At 44.1% G+C, this 20298-nt stretch overlaps 1 protein-coding gene across 3 annotated transcripts; it reads left to right on the top strand.

Moving 5' to 3' along the window:
• Window positions 1-15819: 15819 nt before the first annotated feature.
• On the top strand, window positions 15820-20125 carry LOC119326056. 3 transcript variants are annotated; one of them, XM_037599760.1, is made up of 5 exons: window positions 15820-16197; window positions 18271-18354; window positions 18520-18629; window positions 19141-19264; window positions 19634-20125. In XM_037599760.1, exons 3-5 carry the CDS (start codon window positions 18570-18572, stop codon window positions 19834-19836), a joined length of 387 nt encoding a protein of 128 aa, XP_037455657.1. In that variant the 5' UTR covers window positions 15820-16197; window positions 18271-18354; window positions 18520-18569; the 3' UTR covers window positions 19837-20125. The 3 variants fall into 3 exon arrangements, 2 of the variants coding, with proteins under 2 accessions (XP_037455657.1, XP_037455658.1); XR_005157794.1 differs by having other exon boundaries at window positions 18520-19264; window positions 19623-20125; XM_037599761.1 differs by lacking the exon at window positions 18271-18354.
• Window positions 20126-20298: the final 173 nt, after the last annotated feature.

Here is a 20298-nt window from a genome sequence, read left to right as displayed (position 1 = left end):
TCGTAGTGCGGCTTCGACATCAGGACTTAATTGTGCCCCGATGGAGACCGTCTTTGTAGGGTCCGTTGGATGGACCTGAAATTTGACTATTTCGTCTGCTGGTTTAAAAGAGGTGGCCTAAATGCCCCTCAATGATATGACCGTTAGGTGGATAAGATATTTTGGGACAGCTGGCGTGCAGCACAGCAACGGTCGGAAATTTGACTCTCAAATTCCTCAGGGCTATCATGTTCCTCACTGTGTAGGCAATCCGCACTGGCGAATTCCTAACTCCTCAGTCAGAGCAAATTCATCAGCGACCAGAAGAATTTCGTCTCTGTCACTGAAGAAAGTGACTGAACTGTATGAGATTTCCAAAGGCTTCACTCGAAGGGATTGGTAGGTGTAGGATTTTGAGTTGAGCATCACATGGAAATTTTTCCTTAGTATTTCCTCGACCCCCTTTAACAGTACGGTGTTTCCTATGACTCAAAAAAGAGAAAATGAAACTACGAAAACAAAAGTCTTCACGCTTCATGTTCCACAAATGAATACCAAGTCTTCAAGGTCATACCAATTTCTTCACTTTCAAAGTCTTCAGAAAGTCTTCAGAATATCAAAGTCTTCAGTTGAAGAACTTCATTTTTAGGGATCGACTTTCTCTGTAAATATCAAACTCCTCATAGACTTATAGACTTGTGTATACTCACAAACGCATTAGTCCCTTAACCTATAAGTCTTCAATACACCAAAATCACTAAGGGGCACTAGATGCACTTACAATCTCCCCCTTTTTGGTGATTGATGACAACATAGGTTAAGTTTTCAACGGGGATAAACATATGAAGTGTATACACTGATATTGAGGAATTTGATTACAAGATATAGTAGAACTCCCCCTGAAGATGTGCATAGTGAGGAATTTGCTTTTGAAGCAATGCACACTTGAAGAGTTAAATCATGGAGGTCTCCCCCTATATCTTGTAATTCATACACGCATTTGATATATAATATGAAGAATTTGAAATGCATGATGAAATATGGTGCCTGATGAGATTCAGCATGCGTGCAATGTCATTAACGAGGAATAAGCATGCAAAGCATAATGCAACAAAAGTATCAGCGCACCATCGGGTTTAAGATTACAACTCGATCCAAATAAAAGTTTCTGAAGAACGAGAGTTGTAACTTAAAAAATGCCCTTAATATAAACTCGCTTGAAGACTAACTCAGATTTCTCCCCTTTGTCATCAAATGACCAAAAGGATTTAAACTGAGGACTAACGCCCCTGAAGAATATCAAGTTGATGGAGGAGCGCCAGCGTTGTTGGGGTTGTTTGTTGTAGTAGGGCCTGCCGCAGTGTCGTCCAAATCTTCATACTCATTAGTCTCGCGTGATGAAGAATAGGAGCTGGCCACCAAGGAAGGAACTTTGACTTTCTTGAATTTCTTCGGTGGAGGTGCAGACCAGTCAAATTCTTCGTTGAGACCCATTTTCTTCAGATCTGCAGCGCTGTAGACATGAGAGAGAACAGCCCAGGTACGGTTGAAGGTTTCATGGAGGTAGTATTGGTTTTTCTTCACTGCATTGTGTGTTGAAGTCATGTTGTGAAGAATTGAACCAAACTGACGCTTTACCCAGTTATGATTGTGATCAACCTTCTGATGAAGACTGAGGAGTAACTCACGATCAGTCATCACCCTGGGAGCTGTGGCTTGAGGATTTTGCTTGGCTGAGGTATTTGCGGCAGAGTCATGTGTGGCAGAATCATCATTGGTAGAGTAAGATGCAGCCTTGCGAAATTGACCATCCAATGTACGAATGCCTTCATCGATCACAGCAGCGGCCTTGCCTTTTGCATCAGCTGATGAAACTGTCCGTTTGAGGACTTCAATGGGAGGCAAGTAGCTACCGTGGTTCAGAGTGTCAGCTTTGTAATTCAGTGAAGATCTTGCCCTGATGAATCTCATAATCCAAGGAGCATAGGGCTTCAGCTCGAATGGTGACATAGCAATATTGGCCAGAGTCCTCATGAAGAAATCATGGAAGTTGACGGGAACGCCATGAATGATGTTGAAAAGCATATTCTTCATGATGCCAACGACTTCTTCATCATTTGAGTCGTGGCCTTTGATAGGACTCATTGTCTTCGTCAGAATTCAATAGATAGTCCGAGGCACATAGAGTAATTCCTTGACGAGGAATTTGGTTCGTGGAGCCTGCCTTGGCTTCAAAGGCTTCATCAGTACTTGCATATAGTGATCTGACAGTTCTGGTTCGTTGTAGATGCAACGAGCACCATCAAGTGGAGGACTGAGAGGAAGGACACGAAGCAATTCAGTTGCTGGTGCCTTGTAGTGAGTGTTTTCAGACATCCAGTCCAACACCCATGAGTTCACGTCATCAGCGTCTCCGGTGATGTGCAAAGTTGCATAGAATTGAAGATTGAGTTCTTCATTCCAGTCACAGATATCAATGCAGAAATTCAGAAGTCTTGCGTCGTGAAGAACACTGAGGACTGGCTCAAAACCGGGCAGAGATTCCATGTCCACATGAGGAATATGTGCATGATCGAAGACTTTGTCTTTGGCGAAAAGCACTGAGGAATAGAAATTGGCTTGGCTGGCAGTCCAGAAACGCCTCTTCCTTATGCGAGCAGAATCATATGGATTATAGTCTGTGAAGAATACGTGCTCGGCAAAGAAAGCTTCAGCCTTGAACTTTTGTTTGCTTGAGAACGGATCCGTTGGCTTTGGCAGAGGGGTGTCAGTGAGTTGCATTACTACCTCAGGAATCGCGAGCTCAGGTTCTTCAAGCTGAGGAATTTCTTGTTCCTCAATAGGTGTAGTCTGGGGATCAGCAGCAGCAGGTTCATCAGCACTAGTGGCTGGAATTTCTTCATGGACAGATGTCGTGGGATGAGTTTCTTCAGAGACCATTTGAACTGTTGGTGCAGGGGACTGACGTATCTGTTGGAGTGGGGTGAAGAGTGGAGAATTTGGATGCTGACTTTCCCAAAAGTCATCGTTCATCACAGGTGTGGTGCAGCCAATATCCACATCTTCATCTTCAATTTCCTCAACACCAGCCTCTTCAGCTGTGAACTGAGGCATAGGTGAGGAAATGATTGGCGTTGAAGGGATTGCGTCCACTTCAATTTCTTCATCAATCTGCTCTGACGAAGCAGCAGAATGATTTTCTTCATCAGATCCGCTTGGGATCTTATAGTCTTCTCCAAAAGGAACAAGGTCCTTTGATGGCATGGAGGAAATCGGAACAGCATCAATTGGATTTTCGAGTGAGCTGGTCATTGGCTTCATTTTCTTTGCAGCCGAAGAATTTGACGCAGCTGATGCCTTCCTTTTCTTCACTGCAGCTCACTCTGCAGCCTTGGTCTTCTTCACATCGAATGCACATGGAAGAATTGGAGTTGGTGTAGGCGCAGATGGAGCTGAGGAATCTGGTTGATTTTCTTCAGGCGCAACTGATGCAGTTGCCCTGATCACTTCAGTTTCTTCAGGCGCACCACTAGTGGATGCCCTGGCAATTTCTTCAGCGGCTTGAATTTCTTCACCAGCCCTGGAACGAGCTTGTTCATCAGCAGGCTGAAAGTCATCAGCGGTGCTGGCATGTTCTTCAGCAGGCTGAGCAGAGTCTGCAGCCTGAAGATTTTCTTGTTGCGATGGGGCTGCAACATTCGTGAATTTCTTCGTCAGATTGACGAATCTCACTTTAGCTCCTTGCCAATCAGCATAGTAGGCATCAAAGTCTTTGCTGAGGGCTTGAATTTCAGACTGAGCCTGGAGAAGTTCCTCAGGTGTCATTCTGACAACGTTTTTCTTCAGGAGCTTCTCCTTTCTGTATTGAGATTTCGTGATCTCTCTTGCCTTCTCAAACTTCCATTTCTCTTCAGTGATGAAATGGGACAACATATGATTCTGTCCAGGAGTCAGATGAAAATCAGGCATTGGTGTGTTCGGATCCTTGTGCCAGAGATCAATGTAATCGAGGATTTTCCTCGGATCCAACAGCAATGGCACAGATGTGCCTTTGGCTCTAGCGGCCTTCACCTGTCTGTCTCTGATGATTTCTGTGAGTTCTTCATCAGACGCTTCATCATCAGAAGGCACATGGAATACAACCTGTTTCTTCTTTGGACTTGGCCGAGGACCTTGTCCAGCTGTTGCTTTGGTCTTCATCAGTGTCGGGCCAGATGATGAAATTGGTGCAGCTGAGGAACTTGCTGAGACACCAGATGCAATCGAGAAACCAGCAGTCCTTTGACATGTAGCCAGATGCACAGGAGCTGAGGACTTTGAAGGAGCTGTTGAGGACTTTGGTGGAGCTGTGGCAGTGTGAGGAATTTGCCGTGAGGGCATTGCTGAGGAACTGGGCCGTGAGGGCGCTGTTGGTGAAGCACTTGGCTTACGAGCAGGCTTCTTTGGCATGGATTTCCTCGGTTTGACCGAGGCCTCAGCAGCAGCAGCAGTGGCAGAATCCTCATTGAATTTCTTCACTGCCTCCTTGGCCAGTCTTGCCAATTTTGCTTGGCGCTTAGCCCATTCTTCAGGAAAGTCCTCACCACGTTTGATGCTTGTGAGGTCAGCTACTTGGCCAGGTGCCAATGGAGCTCTTGGGCATGGAGGATTGAGGGCGAATTTCTTCATGTACTTTGGAGTCACATATCTGTATTCCCTCCATTCCCTTGCCCATCTCCGTTCAATCTTCTGAATGCGCACCTTGCACTGATTTTTATTTTCTTTGCCAAATTTTGCTTCATCAGGTGTGCAATAGTCAGCATAAATTTCCTCAGGGATTTCAAAAGCAGTCATAACCTCAGGTTTCTTTCCTCCTTTCTGCGGCTTCTTACCGTCTGCCATATTCTTCGGTTGAGGAATTTGAACAATCGAGTTTTCTGAAGAAGTATGCCGTTTTTCTTCGAGGAATGCTGCAAATGAGTTAAGTTGATGAGAACCTAGTGATTCAGCAGCAGACATGAGTACCTGTGAACAGAGTACAGGTGCGAGGAATTTGGAGAGGTCATATGTGTTCTCAGAAGATTTTTCGAAAAGAACAAGTTTTGAGGAATTTGACCAGATGAGCCTTGAGGAATTTCACTAAGCGTTCTTTGTCTTAGGTTCCAGAGTTGTACAGATTGAAAATCCACACAATTGAGGAATTTGAAGAAAAATGATGCTTAGAAAAACTAATCAAGAGCATATAACGTGTGAGGTGTTCATGTGTGTGAAGATTTGAAGAATAAACACCTTTGAAGATTTTCAGGAAAGCTTGAGAATCAAGGCGAGTAATAAAAGTAACTTTTAATTACCCGAAGTGAAGAACACGACGAACTGATAAGAACAGACGGGAAGTTCGTCAGGTTAGATCTCCCACGCCCTAACTTGGCAGAGGAAGACAGCTACGGCGGCGGCGGAGTGAAGATTTCCGCGGTCGGTGTGAGTACGACGGCGACGAGGTCGAGGCAGCGAAGCTCTTCCTCACCGGCGACGATGGATTAGCGGCGGCGCTAGGGTTTGAGGAGCTCGAGCGAGAGAGAGAACAGTCGAGCAGAGTAAATGAAGTGAGGAAGGGAAGAGGGGTATTTATAGACACGGTGAAAAACTGTTCGCTCGAAGATTTAGGACGAACGTGCCCCTGCCCTTTCTCCTTCACGCGACAGGTGTCACCCATGTACTGTGTAGTGTAGATCGTGTACGATCGTGGATGAATAGAATAATGCATCGTGGGATGCGGAACAGTTTGTGCGGCAAAACCGAAAATTTGGATAAGATTTGTTTTAAAGTTTCGTTCGCAATTTCTTCAGCTGACAAGGACACAGTGAAGATTTTGAACGAGTTTCAAATAGAACGCACATGAAGAATTTGTGAATAGATTGGGTTGAGTATAGCATAGAGGGGGAAGGGTCCGATCACATTCACTTAGCAGAAGAAGCAACTTGAAGAATTAGTTATAAGTGAATGCTGTAGAGGACATAAACTTATATATATATATAGCCAATGAAGAAAAACGATGGAAACAGTGAAGATTTTGTGGTGGCGTGACCCACCGTATAAGAATGATGATTTCAGACACCGCGTACAATTGTCGTAGGGTTCTGAGAATCAAATTCTTCATTAATTTCTTCACACTTAGAGTGTTATTCTTCATTGATTGAAGAAAAACGTTTCTTCATGTGTTGCACATCTAAGTCATCAATTTTGCATAAGTGTTAGGATGTGTGTCCTTTTCAAAGAACATTCGAAGATTCGAAGATATTTAGCTCACACCGCAACTTGCTAAATCTCTTCTCATCCAAGGGCTTAGTGAAGATATCAGCTAGCTGTTCTTCAGTCTTCACGTGCTCGATGGAGATGTCGCCCTTCAACACATGATCACGAAGAAAATGATGACGAATCTGAATGTGCTTTGTCTTCGAGTGCTGAACTGGGTTGTGAGCAATCTTGATGGCACTCTCATTGTCGCAGAGGAGAGGCACATTCTTCACGTTGATGCCATAGTCCTTGAGTGTTTGCTTCATCCAAAGCAGTTGAGCACAGCAAGAGCCAGCAGCAATGTATTCAGCTTCCGCAGTGGACAGTGATACGCAGTTCTGTTTCTTCGAGGACCAACAAACCAAAGATCGTCCGAGGAAATGACAGGTGCCAGTAGTTGACTTGCGGTCCACATGATCACCAGCATAGTCAGAGTCAGAATATCCAATGAGATCAAAAACAGAGCCCTTGGGGTACCATAGTCCTAGTGTTGGTGTGTGAGCTAGATATCGAAGAATATGCTTCACAGCCTTATGGTGTGATTCCTTCGGTGCAGCTTGAAATCGAGCACACATGCAAACACTAAGCATTATATCTGGCCTAGATGCACATAAGTACAATAAAGAACCAATCATGGAGCGGTATACCTTGTGATCAAAGTCAATACCATTTTCATCAGTGCCTAGATGGCCATTTGTGGGCATAGGAATTTTGACGCCTTTGCAATCTTGCATGCCGAATTTCCTCAGAACATCTTTGAGGTATTTCTCCTGAGATATGAATATGCCATTGCGCTGTTGACGAATTTGAAGACCTAAGAAGAATTTCAACTCTACCATCATAGACATTTGATATTCTTCACTCATCATATATGCAAATTCATCACTATAACGTTGGTTAGTACAGCCAAAGATAATATCATCAACATATATTTGGCACACAAACAGTTCACCATCATAAGTTTTAGTAAAGAGAGTAGGGTCGAGTGAACCAGGTGTGAAGCCATTCTTCACGAAGAATTCCTTCAATGTATCATACCACGCCCGAGGGGCTTGCTTGAGGCCATAGAGGGCCTTATTAAGTCTGAAGACTTTGTCAGGATTCTTTGGATCTTCAAAACCTGGGGGTTGAGCAACATATACTTCTTCCTCAAGCTTACCATTGAGGAATGCACTTTTCACATCCATTTGATATAAGATGATATCATGATGGTTAGCATAAGCAAGTAATATGCGAATAGCCTCAAGTCTAGCAACAGGTGCAAAAGTTTCATCGAAATCAATTCCTTCAACCTGTGTGTAGCCTTGAGCTACCAGTCGTGCCTTATTCCTCACCACAAGGCCATTTTCATCTTGCTTGTTGCGGTAGATCCACTTTGTGCCAATGATATTATGCTTGCAAGGATCTGGACGTTTGACCAGTTCCTAGACATTGTTGAGCTCGAACTGATGTAATTCTTCTTGCATAGCCTGAATCCACTCCAGCTCCAGAAATGCTTCATCTACCTTAGTGGGCTCTGTGATAGAGACAAAAGCATAGTGCCCACATAAGTTAGATAAATGTGAAGCTTTTGAGCGTGTGAGAGGACCTGGCGCTTCAATGTCATCGATGATCTTGTCAACTTGTACTTCTTTTGCAACGCGGGGATGAGCTGGCTGTCGCTGAGGAATTTGATCAGCATTTTCTTCAGCACCATTTTCTTCAGCATTATCTTCAGGTGCATCAGCTCGACGTTCTTCACGTACTGGAATGAATTCTTCAGCAAGTTCTTCAGTAGGAATGACATTCTCAGTTGCCTTGAACTTGATAGAATCCTCAGGTGCTGGTTCATCTAACACAGAAGGTAGGTGCTCTCTTTGCGAGCCATTAGTTTCATCGAACCGCACATCTACAGTTTCAACAACCTTGTGAAGAGCATTGTTGAAGACTTTGTAGGTGTGCGAGTCCTTTCCGTAACCAAGCATAAAACCTTCATGTGCTTTCGGTGCAAATTTAGAATTGTGGTGAGGATCTCTAATCCAACATTTTGCACCGAAGACTTTGAAATAACTCACATTGGGTTTCTTGTCAGTGAGGAGTTCATAGGCCGTCTTCTTGAAGAATTTGTGAAGATATACTCTGTTGATGATGTGGCACGCAGTATCAATTGCATCAATCCAAAAATGATGAGGCGTTTTGTACTCATCAAGCATAGTGCGAGCCATCTCAACAAGAGTTCTGTTCTTGCGCTCCACGACGCCATTCTGTTGTGGAGTATAGGGAGCAGATAACTCATGAGTAATACCAAGTTCATCAAGATAGCCATCAAGACCGGAATTCTTGAACTCAGTTCCATTGTCACTCCTGATGTGCTTGATCTTCACACCAAAGTTGGTTGAAGCCCTCGAGGAAAATCGTTTGAAGACTTCCTGCACTTCATGTTTGTAAGTAACAATGTGTACCCATGTATATCGAGAGTAATCATCAACAATGACAAAACCATATAGAGATGCAGCATTAGTGACTGCTGAGTAATGATTAGGTCCGAAGAGGTCCATGTGAAGCAATTCGAATGGACGAGTAGTGGTCATGATAGTCTTTGCTGGATGCTTGGCCTTGGTCATTTTTCCAGCTTCACAGGCTCCGCATAAGTGATCCTTGAGGAATTTGACATTCTCAATGCCAATGACATGCTTCTTCTTCGCAAGCATGTGCAAATTCCTCATGCCTGCATGACCAAGTCGTCGATGCCATAGCCAGCCTTCTGAAGCTTTTCCATGTAGACACACGGCTGGTTGTGGTCCTGTAGAGAAATCAACAATATACAAGTCTCCTCTCCTAAAGCCTTCGAAGACTTTGGAATTGTCAGCTTCCATAATCACAACACAGCGATACTTGCCAAAGACAACAACCATATCAAGATCACAAAGCATTGAGACTGACATGAGGTTGTATCCTAAGGACTCAACAAGCATGACTTTGTCCATGTGTTTATCCTTAGAGATTGCAACATTACCAAGACTTAATACCTGACTTTTGCCTTTGTCAGCAAAGATGATGTGCTTCAGATGAGATGGTGATAAGGGAGCATCCATCAAAAGATTCTTGTCACCAGTCATGTGATTTGTACATCCACTATCGAGGACCCACTCAGTGGTTTTGGGTTGATCGTCCTGCAGATGAATTAGTGTAACTTACAATCTCATATGCTTCATCAATGAAGAATATGATATCAAGTTCATCAGATGAATTTCATCAAGCAGTAAACAGATATAGCAGTATGAGGACGTGTGAAATGAAAGTTCATTTCATCATGATTAGCCTGCGTCCTTTCAGGCAATTTTGTCAGGTCCCCAGCAAATTCTTCAGACGTTAAAGCACGTCTGGAGACCTGACCCTGCAGAAGAGATTAGTTCTTTTTCTTCACCACCCACATCTGAAGGGGTGGCAAAGAGTTCATCACTCTGCGAGCACCATATGAGAACGGTGGCATAGAGGCCAAACCATTTCGTTTCACATAAGAGGGGTTAGAGTAAGCATATGAATAAGCAGAGAAATTCTTCGAGGACTTATGAACATAATGTTTTGAAGAATAATGTGCATATTCATAGCCCTTAGCTCTACCCTGCGAAACAGAGTTGTTAGCACGATGATAATCATATGAGGACTTTGATCCATTTGAGGAATTTGATCCACGTGAGGAATTTGGTCCATATGAGGATTTGAATCCATATGAAGAATTAGGTCCATATGAAGAGTTTGATGTGGGGTTCCTATTCTTCACAGGTGGTGTCATGAGGACATTCACCTGAAGACTTTCAACATAACTTTTGGGAACCCAGATTTTCTTCATAGGGGAACCGTTCCTGCAGTTAGTCCCAACATATCTAGCAAATACTTCACCATTCTGATTCTTGAACAGTTTATAGTTGGAGTCAAATGACTCATCAGAAGAATGAGAAGATTCACATGTAAAGCCAGATAAGTTAGATGGATCAACTGGAGGTCCCTTTGCAGCAAACCATGAGGTTTTGGGGTACTGCTCAGGCTTCCAATATGTTCCATCAGCATTGAGTTTCCTCTCAAAAGCAATACCCTCTTTCCTCGGGTTTCTGTTGAGGATCTGCTTTTTGAGTACATCACAAAGAATCTGATGCCCTTTGAGGCTTTTGTACATGCCTGTTGTGTACAATTCCTTCAGCCCTGCATCGTCAGTGATACTAGCAATGTCCTCAGATGAGGAATTAGTGATAGCAGAGGCAGGTGAAGAATTTGTAACAGTTGAAGCATTTGAACATTCAGGTGAGGAATTAGCAGATTCACGTTCAATGCACTTTAAGCATGGAGGAACAAATTCTTCCTGAGAAGCGCTGATTTGTTGAGCTAGTAATGAATCGCGCTCCTTCTGAAGATCTTCATAACTCACTCTTAGCTTCTCAAGGTCTTGCTTTCTTTGAAGAAATTCATAAGAAAGTTTCTCATGATCAGATAAGAGAGTGTTATGATGACTTTGAATGTTATCAAACCTAGACTGAAGTCTCTGAAGATTTTCAGTCAGGGCTTTAGTGCGATCCATTTCTTCACCCAACATATCATCACTTTTGTCTAGCATGTTTTGAACCTTTTCAAAAGCCCTTTGTTGTTTTACAGCAATCTTAGCAAGTTTAGAGTAGCTGGGCTTGAGATTATCATCAGATTCATTTTCACTGGATTCAGAGGAGGTGTATTTGAGTACCTTTGCACCTTTTGCCATGAAGCAATAGGTGGGAGCGTAGTCATCATTATCTTCATCAGGCTTGTCGGTGGGATCAGTTTCTTCAGTGTTGAAGATGGACTTGCTAACAAAAGAAGTAGAGAAGGCCAGACTCGCCACACCGGATTCAGATTCTTCAGACTCCTCCTCTTCCTCATTTTCCTCAGATTCAGCCTCAGAGTCTATTTCCTTGCCAATGAATGCCCGAGCCTTCTTGGAGATGCTCTTCTTGTGAGATGAAGACTTTGAGGATTTTGATGATGAAGATTTTGACGATTTCTTCTTCTTCTTCGCATCATCAGAACTGTAATCCTTGTATTTCTTCTTCTTCAATTCCTTTTCCCACTGAGGACAATCTTGAATATAATGACCAGGTTTCTTGCATTTGTGGCACAGCCTTCTCTTATAGTCACTTGATGAGGAATCACTGCTTCTTGAGGATTTTCCAAAGCGACCACGCCTTGAGAACTTCTAGAATTTCTTCACGAGCAGTGCTAGCTCCTGGCTCAATTCTTCAGGATCACCAAGGCTACTACCAGAATCCTCACATTCAGACTCAGACACAGCCTTGGCCTTCAGGGCACGTGGTTTGCCATAGCATGAACCATAGAGATCTCTCTTTTCAGCAAGCTGGAACTCGTGAGTATTTAGCCTTTCGAGGATATCGGCAGGATCAAGAGATTTGTAGTCAGCCCGTTCTTGTATCATCAGACCCAGAGTATCAAATGAGGAATCAAGTGATCTCAACAGTTTCTTCACCACCTCATGGTCAGTGATGTCAGTGGCACCGAGGGCTTGAAGCTCATTTGAGATGTCAGTGAGGCGATCAAAGGTTTGTTGGACATTCTCATTGTCGAGTCTTTTGAAGCGGTTGAAGAGATTCCGAAGAACATCAACTCGAGAGTCGCGCTAAGTTGAGACTCCTTCATTCACTTTGGACAGCCTATCCCAGATAAGCTTAGCAGTTTCCAAAGCACTCACTCTTCCATACTGTCCTTTACTCAGATGGCCACATATGATATTCTTCGCTTGAGAATCGAGTTGCTTGAATCTCTTCACATCGGTAGCGTTCAGTGAGGGTGTGACAGAGGGAACACCATTTTCCACAACATACCAGAGATCGTTGTCAATTGCCTCGAGATGCATTCTCATCTTGTTTTTCCAGTAGGGGTAGTCTGTTCCATCAAAGGTAGGACACCCAGCCGAGACCTTGATCATACCTGCGGTCGACATAACTAAAACTCCAGGCGGTTAAACCAAAATCACATAGAACAAGGGAGTACCTTGCTCTGATACCAATTGAAAGTGCGTTATGTCGACTAGAGGGGGGGTGAATAGGCGATTTTTATGAATTCTTCACTGAGGAATTTGCCGGTGAGGAAATTCCTAAGCGAAGAACTATTAGCAGCGGAATAAGTACTCAGAAGTAAGCATAACAGAATACAAGCATGGTCATCATGATGAAATGAAGACTAGCACAGAGTACAGAAAGCGTAATCACAGGATAACACAAGATGAAGACAAACAGACTGAAGAAATTGAACTCAGGAAATTGAGAAAGTCTTCAGTCAAAGTCTTCAAACACAGATATGAACAAACACTCAACACAGTAATGAGGAAATGAAAGGGTTGAGGAAATAGAACCAGTTAGGTTGGTGAAGACAATGATTTGGTAGACCAGTTCCAACTGCTGTCTCAGTTGTACGTCTGGTTGGAGCGGCTGAGTATTTAAACTCGAGGACACGCAGTCCCGGACACCCAGTCTCTGAGCATGCAGCTCAGGACACCCAGTCGTCACCGTATTCTCCTTGAACTAAGATCACGCAGATCTCGTCCAATCACTCGTGGTAAGTCTTCAGGCGACTTCCAAACCTTCACAGACTTGGTCACTTGGCAATCCACAATTCCTCTTGGATGCTCTAGACCTTGACGCCTAACCATCTGGAAGAAGCACAGTCTTCAAAGGTAACAAGCGTCGGATCCACGCAGGATCAATTTCTTCAGTGATGCTCAATCACTTTGGGTTTGGAGGTGTTTGGGTTTTTGGGATTTTCCTCACTCGATGATTTTCGCTCAAAGTCCTCGGAGGATGGGTTGCTCTCAAATGACAAGTGTCAAGTTCTCTTGGAGCAGCCAACCAGCTAGTGGTTGTAGGGGGCGGCTATTTATAGCCTAAGGAGCAGCCCGACATGATAAGAGATAAATGCCCCTCAATGATATGACCGTTAGGTGGATAAGATATTTTGGGACAGCTGGCGTGCAGCACAGCAACGGTCGGAAATTTGACTCTCAAATTCCTCAGGGCTATCATGTTCCTCACTGTGTAGGCAATCCGCACTGGCGAATTCCTAACTCCTCAGTCAGAGCAAATTCATCAGCGACCAGAAGAACTTCGTCTCTGTCACTGAAGAAAGTGACTGAACTGTATGAGATTTCCAAAGGCTTCACTCGAAGGGATTGGTAGGTGTAGGATTTTGAGTTGAGCATCACATGGAAATTTTTCCTTAGTATTTCCTCGACCCCCTTTAACAGTACGGTGTTTCCTATGACTCAAAAAAGAGAAAATGAAACTACGAAAACAAAAGTCTTCACGCTTCATGTTCCACAAATGAATACCAAGTCTTCAAGGTCACACCAATTTCTTCACTTTCAAAGTCTTCAGAAAGTCTTCAGAATATCAAAGTCTTCAGTTGAAGAACTTCATTTTTAGGGGTCGACTTTCTCTGTAAATATCAAACTCCTCATAGACTTATAGACCTGTGTATACTCACAAACGCATTAGTCCCTTAACCTATAAGTCTTCAATACACCAAAATCACTAAGGGGCACTAGATGCACTTACAGGTCCCGAACTGTGCGTCTAGGCGGATGATAATAGGAGACGAGGGACACGATGTTTTTACCCAGGTTCGGGCCCTCTTGATGGAGGTAAAACCCTACGTCCTGCTTGATTAATATTGATGATGTGGGTTACAAGAGTAGATCTACCATGAGATCAAGGAGGCTAAACCCTAGAAGCTAGCCTATGGTATGATTGTTGTTCGTCCTATGGACTGAGGCCATCCGGTTTATATAGACACCGGAGAGGGCTAGGGTTACACAGAGTCGGTTACAAAGGTAGGAGATCTACATATCCGTATCGCCAAGCTTGCCTTCCACGCCAAGGAAAGTCCCATCCGGACACGGGACGAAGTCTTCAATCTTGTATCTTCATAGTCTTGGAGTCCGGCCGATGATGATAGTTCGGCTATCCGGACACCCCCTAGTCCGGGACTCCCTCAGTGGTGGTGAAGAACAATCTCTACAGGGCTTCGCCAAGCACAACGAAAACTATGACGGAGGATAAACTAGAGGGTGCGGGGTTGCCGGCACACGACTTGGTGAATCTTGATGTGTTCTTGGTGCTAGCCCTGCCCCTCTATTTATATGTTGAGCCCTCGATTCGTTTCTTGGAGAAAGAGCCTCCTCAAAGCCGGTTTAGCCCGCAAGGCAAGAGTCCTTCTCGAACTCCAGGACCAAACACCAGGGTCCCTGGCATCTGGCCCCTGGCCTCCGCAAAACTTCCTTTTGCACCTTCCTTAAACCCCGTGCGAGAACACTTTACCCCTTGGCCCAAATAAAGTGTTCTCGCACCACAACATTTCAGGAATCAACATGGCAATGGGTACCCGCTACCCGCGAACCCGATGGGTAAAAACCCTATTAGGGTAAGGGTATGGGAAATAATAATACCCATGGGTTTCTAAATGGGAAAAATTTATACCCATCGGATAAGGTGGGTATGGGTACGGGAAGGAAATACCCATACCCGAGAACCTGCAAACCTGTATACTAGTACACCATGTCAAGTAGGTCTCATGTGTCATTAACTAGATTGAGAAAAAAAACCTAAGCTACCAGGCGCTAAGTACAACTTGTCAAGTATATTTGTTGTTATCTCCCTCCTCGCACCTCCATCCACATTCTAAAGGGAAAATGCATGTGCGCCGCGATGACTACAAGGTGGGGCATGGTGGTGGTCATGGCTGCCCAATGCAACATCTGGCTACTCCTACAAGGAACACATGTGCTCCACCAATAAAAAGGGTGAAGCATCAGAAGCGTCCAATTTGGTGAATAATTTTGCACTCCACACTTCACACTTTTTTTAGTTTCTATGATGCATGAATGTGTTGATGAATGTGTATGATATATGAATGGGTTGTTTGAATGTCTTGATGATTGTTAGTCAACTTTGAACATGTTGAAATATCAATGCTGAGATGGGTATTTTTACCTGCGGGTATTACCCGTATGGGAACAATTTAAAACCCGAGGTGTGGGTACGGGTACGGGTTTGGCCAAAAAAAATTGAGACGGGTGCCACTTATGAAATACATGAATATAATGGAATCACATGTGGAAAACAAAGGATTATGAAACACACAAAACGAATATACACAATCAGGTGTTTGATCAGCAGCAAGAGGAAAACCACAAGAGTCCTAAAAACACGTTGAAATGAAATATATTCAAAGATAAGATGAAGTTTATATTATGCCACTTACCGCCCTTGCTTCGCCCTTTGTGAACAAAAATGTGAAAAACTGGTTTGGGTGCACTATAAAAATTGTTTGTTTTTCCTGCGAAACTTAGTCTGAACGGAAAAATCCTCCATCTCTTTATGGTCCATTCTTTTGAATAATATAAAGAAGGTGCATAGTGTCACCATAGAAAATTTTCTACTCCCTCCATCCCGAATTAAGTGACGCGGCGGTGTATTTGCAAAAACAACCCCACCGTTTTAATTAACCACAAATGAGGCCCCCACCCCTGCAGTCACTCATCTCCTCCCCTGCGTCACTCGTCTTCCCCTGCGTCACTCGTCTCCCCCCGCGTCCTCTTCCCGTCCTCCTCGCCGCCGCCCTCCTGCCCGCCGTCCTCCCATCCTCCTCCTCGCCTCCACTCCTCATGGCTCTAGGGAGCTGCACCTTGCCCCCACCTCACCTCACCTTGCCTCGTGCTCCACCTCCAGCACTCGGTGGCTGAAAAAGCTTCAATTTTTTGACACATCCGGTGGCGGAAGTGCCAGATCCTGTGGCGGCGTTGTAGATCCGGTGGCAGCGAAGCTCGATCCGGTGGCGTGTCCTGGTGCTCCTCCTCACCGTGCAGGGACGGCGGTGGCGCTAGTGTTGCTGCCGATCTGTGTTCTACATTGGCTACAGCCACTGTTAGTAAGTTCTTCCTCCCACTTCTCTGTCCTATGATTCAAACTCATGCGTTGTTGCTCCTGTTGATGCACTGCTTCTTCTACTGAGCACAATCAAGCTAGTCTAGCAGCATACAACGAGAAGAGAAGCTACATGCATACGTCCACACTTCCCTAAAAGTGAAACTGAAGAAATCAGCAACATTCAGTTTCAAAACCTCAAACTGACCTGCCAGTTTTCATTAGATTTTGCCTCCATTCATTTGCACAAGGAAGAAAGATTACATGGGGGATAATATAGGGGGAATGGGGGTCAACTGGGCGCAGAGGGAGTTCACTCGAAATGGGAGTTAATAGGCCATTTGTTAGGAAAATGGAACATGGCTCTGCCTTTTTCATTTCAGTAGGATGGTTGGCTGGGTCAAGCACACAAGAACATGGAACTTGTCAATTTAGCATTTAGTTTATGGTTTGTGTGTACTGCTATGATGGCCCTGTGTGGTGGATGTTCTGTTTACTCCTAGATGAGTACAATTACTCCTGGAGTACTAGGCTAATTACTATGTGCAATCCTGCTGCTCCTGGATGCTCTGTTTACATGAGTAAGTTCCATGGAGTAGCACTATCCATGAGTAGATAATCATCAATATCCAATACTCCAAATTCTAATAAATTCCAACAAATTTAAATAAACAAGACAAGACATGCACAATACTCCACATTTCTCCAATTATCTGAATATAACAATACACAAGATAAAACTCCTCTCTCTCTCCTTCCCTCACTCCTCTCAATCTCTCCTTCCCTCACTCCTCTCTCTCTCTCCTTCCTCTATAAGGGCCTTGGTCTTAGCAACTAGCCGAGCATCACAAGATAGAAAGATTGCTGGCCTTCCTTCATTTTGATGGTGATCTTTATGCAAATGCGGGAGCGTATACTCATTGCCTCCTTCATTTTTCATAACCTCAATCATAACTGCCTGGAGTGCCACAAAGCTTATAAACAACTTATGAACCTCATAGTTCTCGAACTGTTCCTCCACACCTTCTACCAATTCCTGAATATTTTTAGGTGATAAGCAATCAGTTAGGGATTGAAGAGAATTGTGCGAGCATAGGTCTAAAACATTCATATTGGGGTTGTTGGGTGGCTGTTGTAACAACCGAATATCAAGATCCGTTTGTGCTACAGCCTCTTGAAAACCCACGTCATTAGGCAGGACATGTGGCTTGGCATTATCCTATTGTATATAGATGGTTCTTCCAATATATTCGTCAGGCCATTTGTCTTGTATAGCAGGGATCACCTTGTTGCATAGATAATCCCTCATCACATTTCTGTTCACTTTCACATTTTTCAGTTCTTTAGTTCCCCTAACTCTGTTTTGACTCGTTCTGACTGCCGCCTTCTCTTCGACGAAGGCCCAAGTCTCGATCTTGCCATCAAATATGACCTCCCCATCATCACTATATCTTGTCTTGGCCACGGCTGTCAGGAACATGACCTTGCCAATGTAGTTCGTATTCGGCACGGGGCGCTTAGGTGTATGTTCTTCTGGGAGTAGATAGTACGTATTATTCACTCGTGTCATATCATACCATTTTTCATCTATATGGACCATGTCTGTCATTGGCTTGAAAAGAGGACATGGAGTTGAGATCCAAAGCTCATCGAGCATGGACATGCAAAATTTCAGTCTTGCAAGCTTATTCTTTGGCTTGAGGGTAGGCTTCACGGTGCTAGTGACACGCTTCAGCTCACCTAACTTGAACCTCCTGTGTAGGGTTGAGCGGGGAATACCAAGAGACTTTGCTAGAGCTCGAACTGTTCTCCTTCTGTTGAGTGGGATTGTCGATGCCCTTGACAGATCCAAGTTCTTTCTCTTTCTTCCAACTCTACCTGGTCTTTTGCTTGCGACAACCACTTCTTGGCCTTCTGCAATTTGTTTATTTGCATCTTTCCATATTCTTTCAACAGTTCGTATGCCTGTATTCAATAGGCTTGCAATGAGTATCTTGTCCTCTGGCTGAATAGCTCCATCTCTGCTCTTGATCACTTTCAAAGCAAAATAAACAACAAATCTTTCCTTATGTGACAGGTTCACTGAGTCTTATTGCTTCCCGATGAATTTCTTCTTCCTCATCCAGCAACATCTCGTCTCCTGTTAAATAAGGAGCAAATGGTAAGTCATCTAGCTATTGCAAAGGGTAAATCATGCAAAGAGTCATCTAGCTATTTCAGCAAGGTATTGTTAAGCAATAAATTTACTCAAATTAGTAAATTTAACTAAATGTTCGCTGAATTTTGACAGTAAATCTAACTGAATATTTTGAAAAACTACCTACAGGTATGTGCTGGTTACTGCTGCTGCTGGTGTAGCTGTTGCTGCTGGTGGTGATGTTCATGGGTGCTGCTGCTATTTCTGGAGTGCTGCTGCTGCTGCTTCAAACTTTTGGAGTAAACTGCTGCTGCTTCTTCAAACTGTTGGAGTATATTGGGTCATCTAGATTAACAAACCTCCCTGCAAATAAATTTAGCCATGCCTGCTCCCATTCGCCTAGTGATTTATTCAATAGCCTTTTGGTATCTAAAAACAAAAGAAAGATGATTATATTCTGCAAGTTTCAAAAGAACTTGATGGACAAACCGTGTCTGATGGAAAAACAAATGCGGAAAAGAGGGAGTAGATGCTCAATGTGGTTACTTCACGAGTTTGTTATGTTTTATTGAATCGCTTGGGAATGTCATGTCCTTCTGGACATTGACCATCTGTTTATCCATTCTCACATTCTGGCATTCTAACTAGTACTGTTAGGACATGCTTATCGTTGCAGCATTTCGAGCTCATGCAGTACTACTGTTTATATCTAATCAAGAGCTTGTGATTCAGAGCTCATGCCATACCACTTCTTATCTCTAATCAAATGATTGCTCTGATGAAAATTATCTGACGATCCAACATGAACAGGATGCTGCGATCGACGGCCTGAACAACAAGACCCACATGAAGATCCTGCTCAAGTGGATGTGGGCGAAGAGGATCATCAAGCTCTCCTGCACGCAGCTCGGCAACACCAAGAAATCCTTTAACTGTAACTATGAGCATTTTACTTCACCCTTACAAACCTGACTGACATGAGCATTAGCTAGGTTATAAAATACTCTTGCATCTCTGTTTTCATATTACCACCTTATAAGTGGCATTGGGGTTTACTTGCAATTATTATTCGACTATTTTCATATTTCTAGTTTTTGTATCCTTGAAAATTGTTGTAGCAAATCCACTTTTTGATTGCCGAGCACACATAAATTTGACTATCACTGTACTAGCCACCTGTCTTGTTAGTCCATCTGAAATTATGCATGCAGTCATTTTTTTATCTCAGGGAAAGTTACCTCTAAAATTGAGTTGCTGCTGGAATCACCAAATTCTGTCTAAATTTGCAAAAGGTGAACTGCAGGTGCTGTGGAGGAGAAGCACCATGAGCCTAGAGCCTCGGCCCTGGAGTGCAGTGAATTGCAGGGGCCGTGGGGCAGGGCGAGCAGGAGCTCCACTGACGGCAGGGGTAGAAGGAGCTCCGGCGAGCAGAGCCTGGAGTTCGAGCAGGAGGCAGGCGGGGAGGTGATCCGGCGAGCAGAGCCTCCAGCTCGAGCGGGACCTTGAGGACGCATGGGGGCAGGAGCTCCACCGGCGGCAGGGGGAGAAGGATCTCTGGCAAGCAGATCCTGGAGTGCAAGCAGAGTCTCGAGCTCGAGCAGCTTCAGGAGGGAGATTTGAGGGGCGCCAGTAGGAGCTTGAGGGAAGCGAGCAGGAAGAGGATGTGTCGGCGAGATCCTGCCCCGGCGAGGTGCTAAGGATCGTTGAGGTGGAGGGAGCTTGAAGACAAAGTTTGAAATGTACTAGACTATAGTGTAAAACTGACATTAGTGCAAAAAAATTCTCTCCCGCGTCACTTAATTCGGGACGGAGGGAGTATTATGAACCAAAGAGGGCATACAATACACGTTTCTTAAATTTGGACGAGAGAAATCACAAACATTTCTCAAACCGGCAGAAAAAGTTTTCATTGTATTTCCGTACTGTGTACGTCGACTCCCGTACAGGCCGGAGAGTAGGATCTCTCGT

This window comes from Triticum dicoccoides, chromosome 6B, assembly GCF_002162155.2.
Source record: "Triticum dicoccoides isolate Atlit2015 ecotype Zavitan chromosome 6B, WEW_v2.0, whole genome shotgun sequence".
Classification (NCBI taxonomy): domain Eukaryota; kingdom Viridiplantae; phylum Streptophyta; class Magnoliopsida; order Poales; family Poaceae; genus Triticum; species Triticum dicoccoides.
The sequence above is the reverse complement of the archived record's forward strand: the minus strand, read 5'-3'. Positions and strand labels throughout refer to the sequence as shown.

Coding starts and splice junctions, on each gene's coding strand:
- LOC119326056 (XM_037599761.1), top strand. CDS start 18,570: ATGTTCATGGGTGCTGCTGCTATTTCTGGAGTGCTGCTGCTGCTGCTT. Junction 18,630..19,140: donor TGCTGCTTCAAACTTTTGGA/GTAAACTGCTGC, acceptor CAACATGAACAG/GATGCTGCGATCGACGGCCT. Junction 19,265..19,633: donor CACCAAGAAATCCTTTAACT/GTAACTATGAGC, acceptor GGTGAACTGCAG/GTGCTGTGGAGGAGAAGCAC.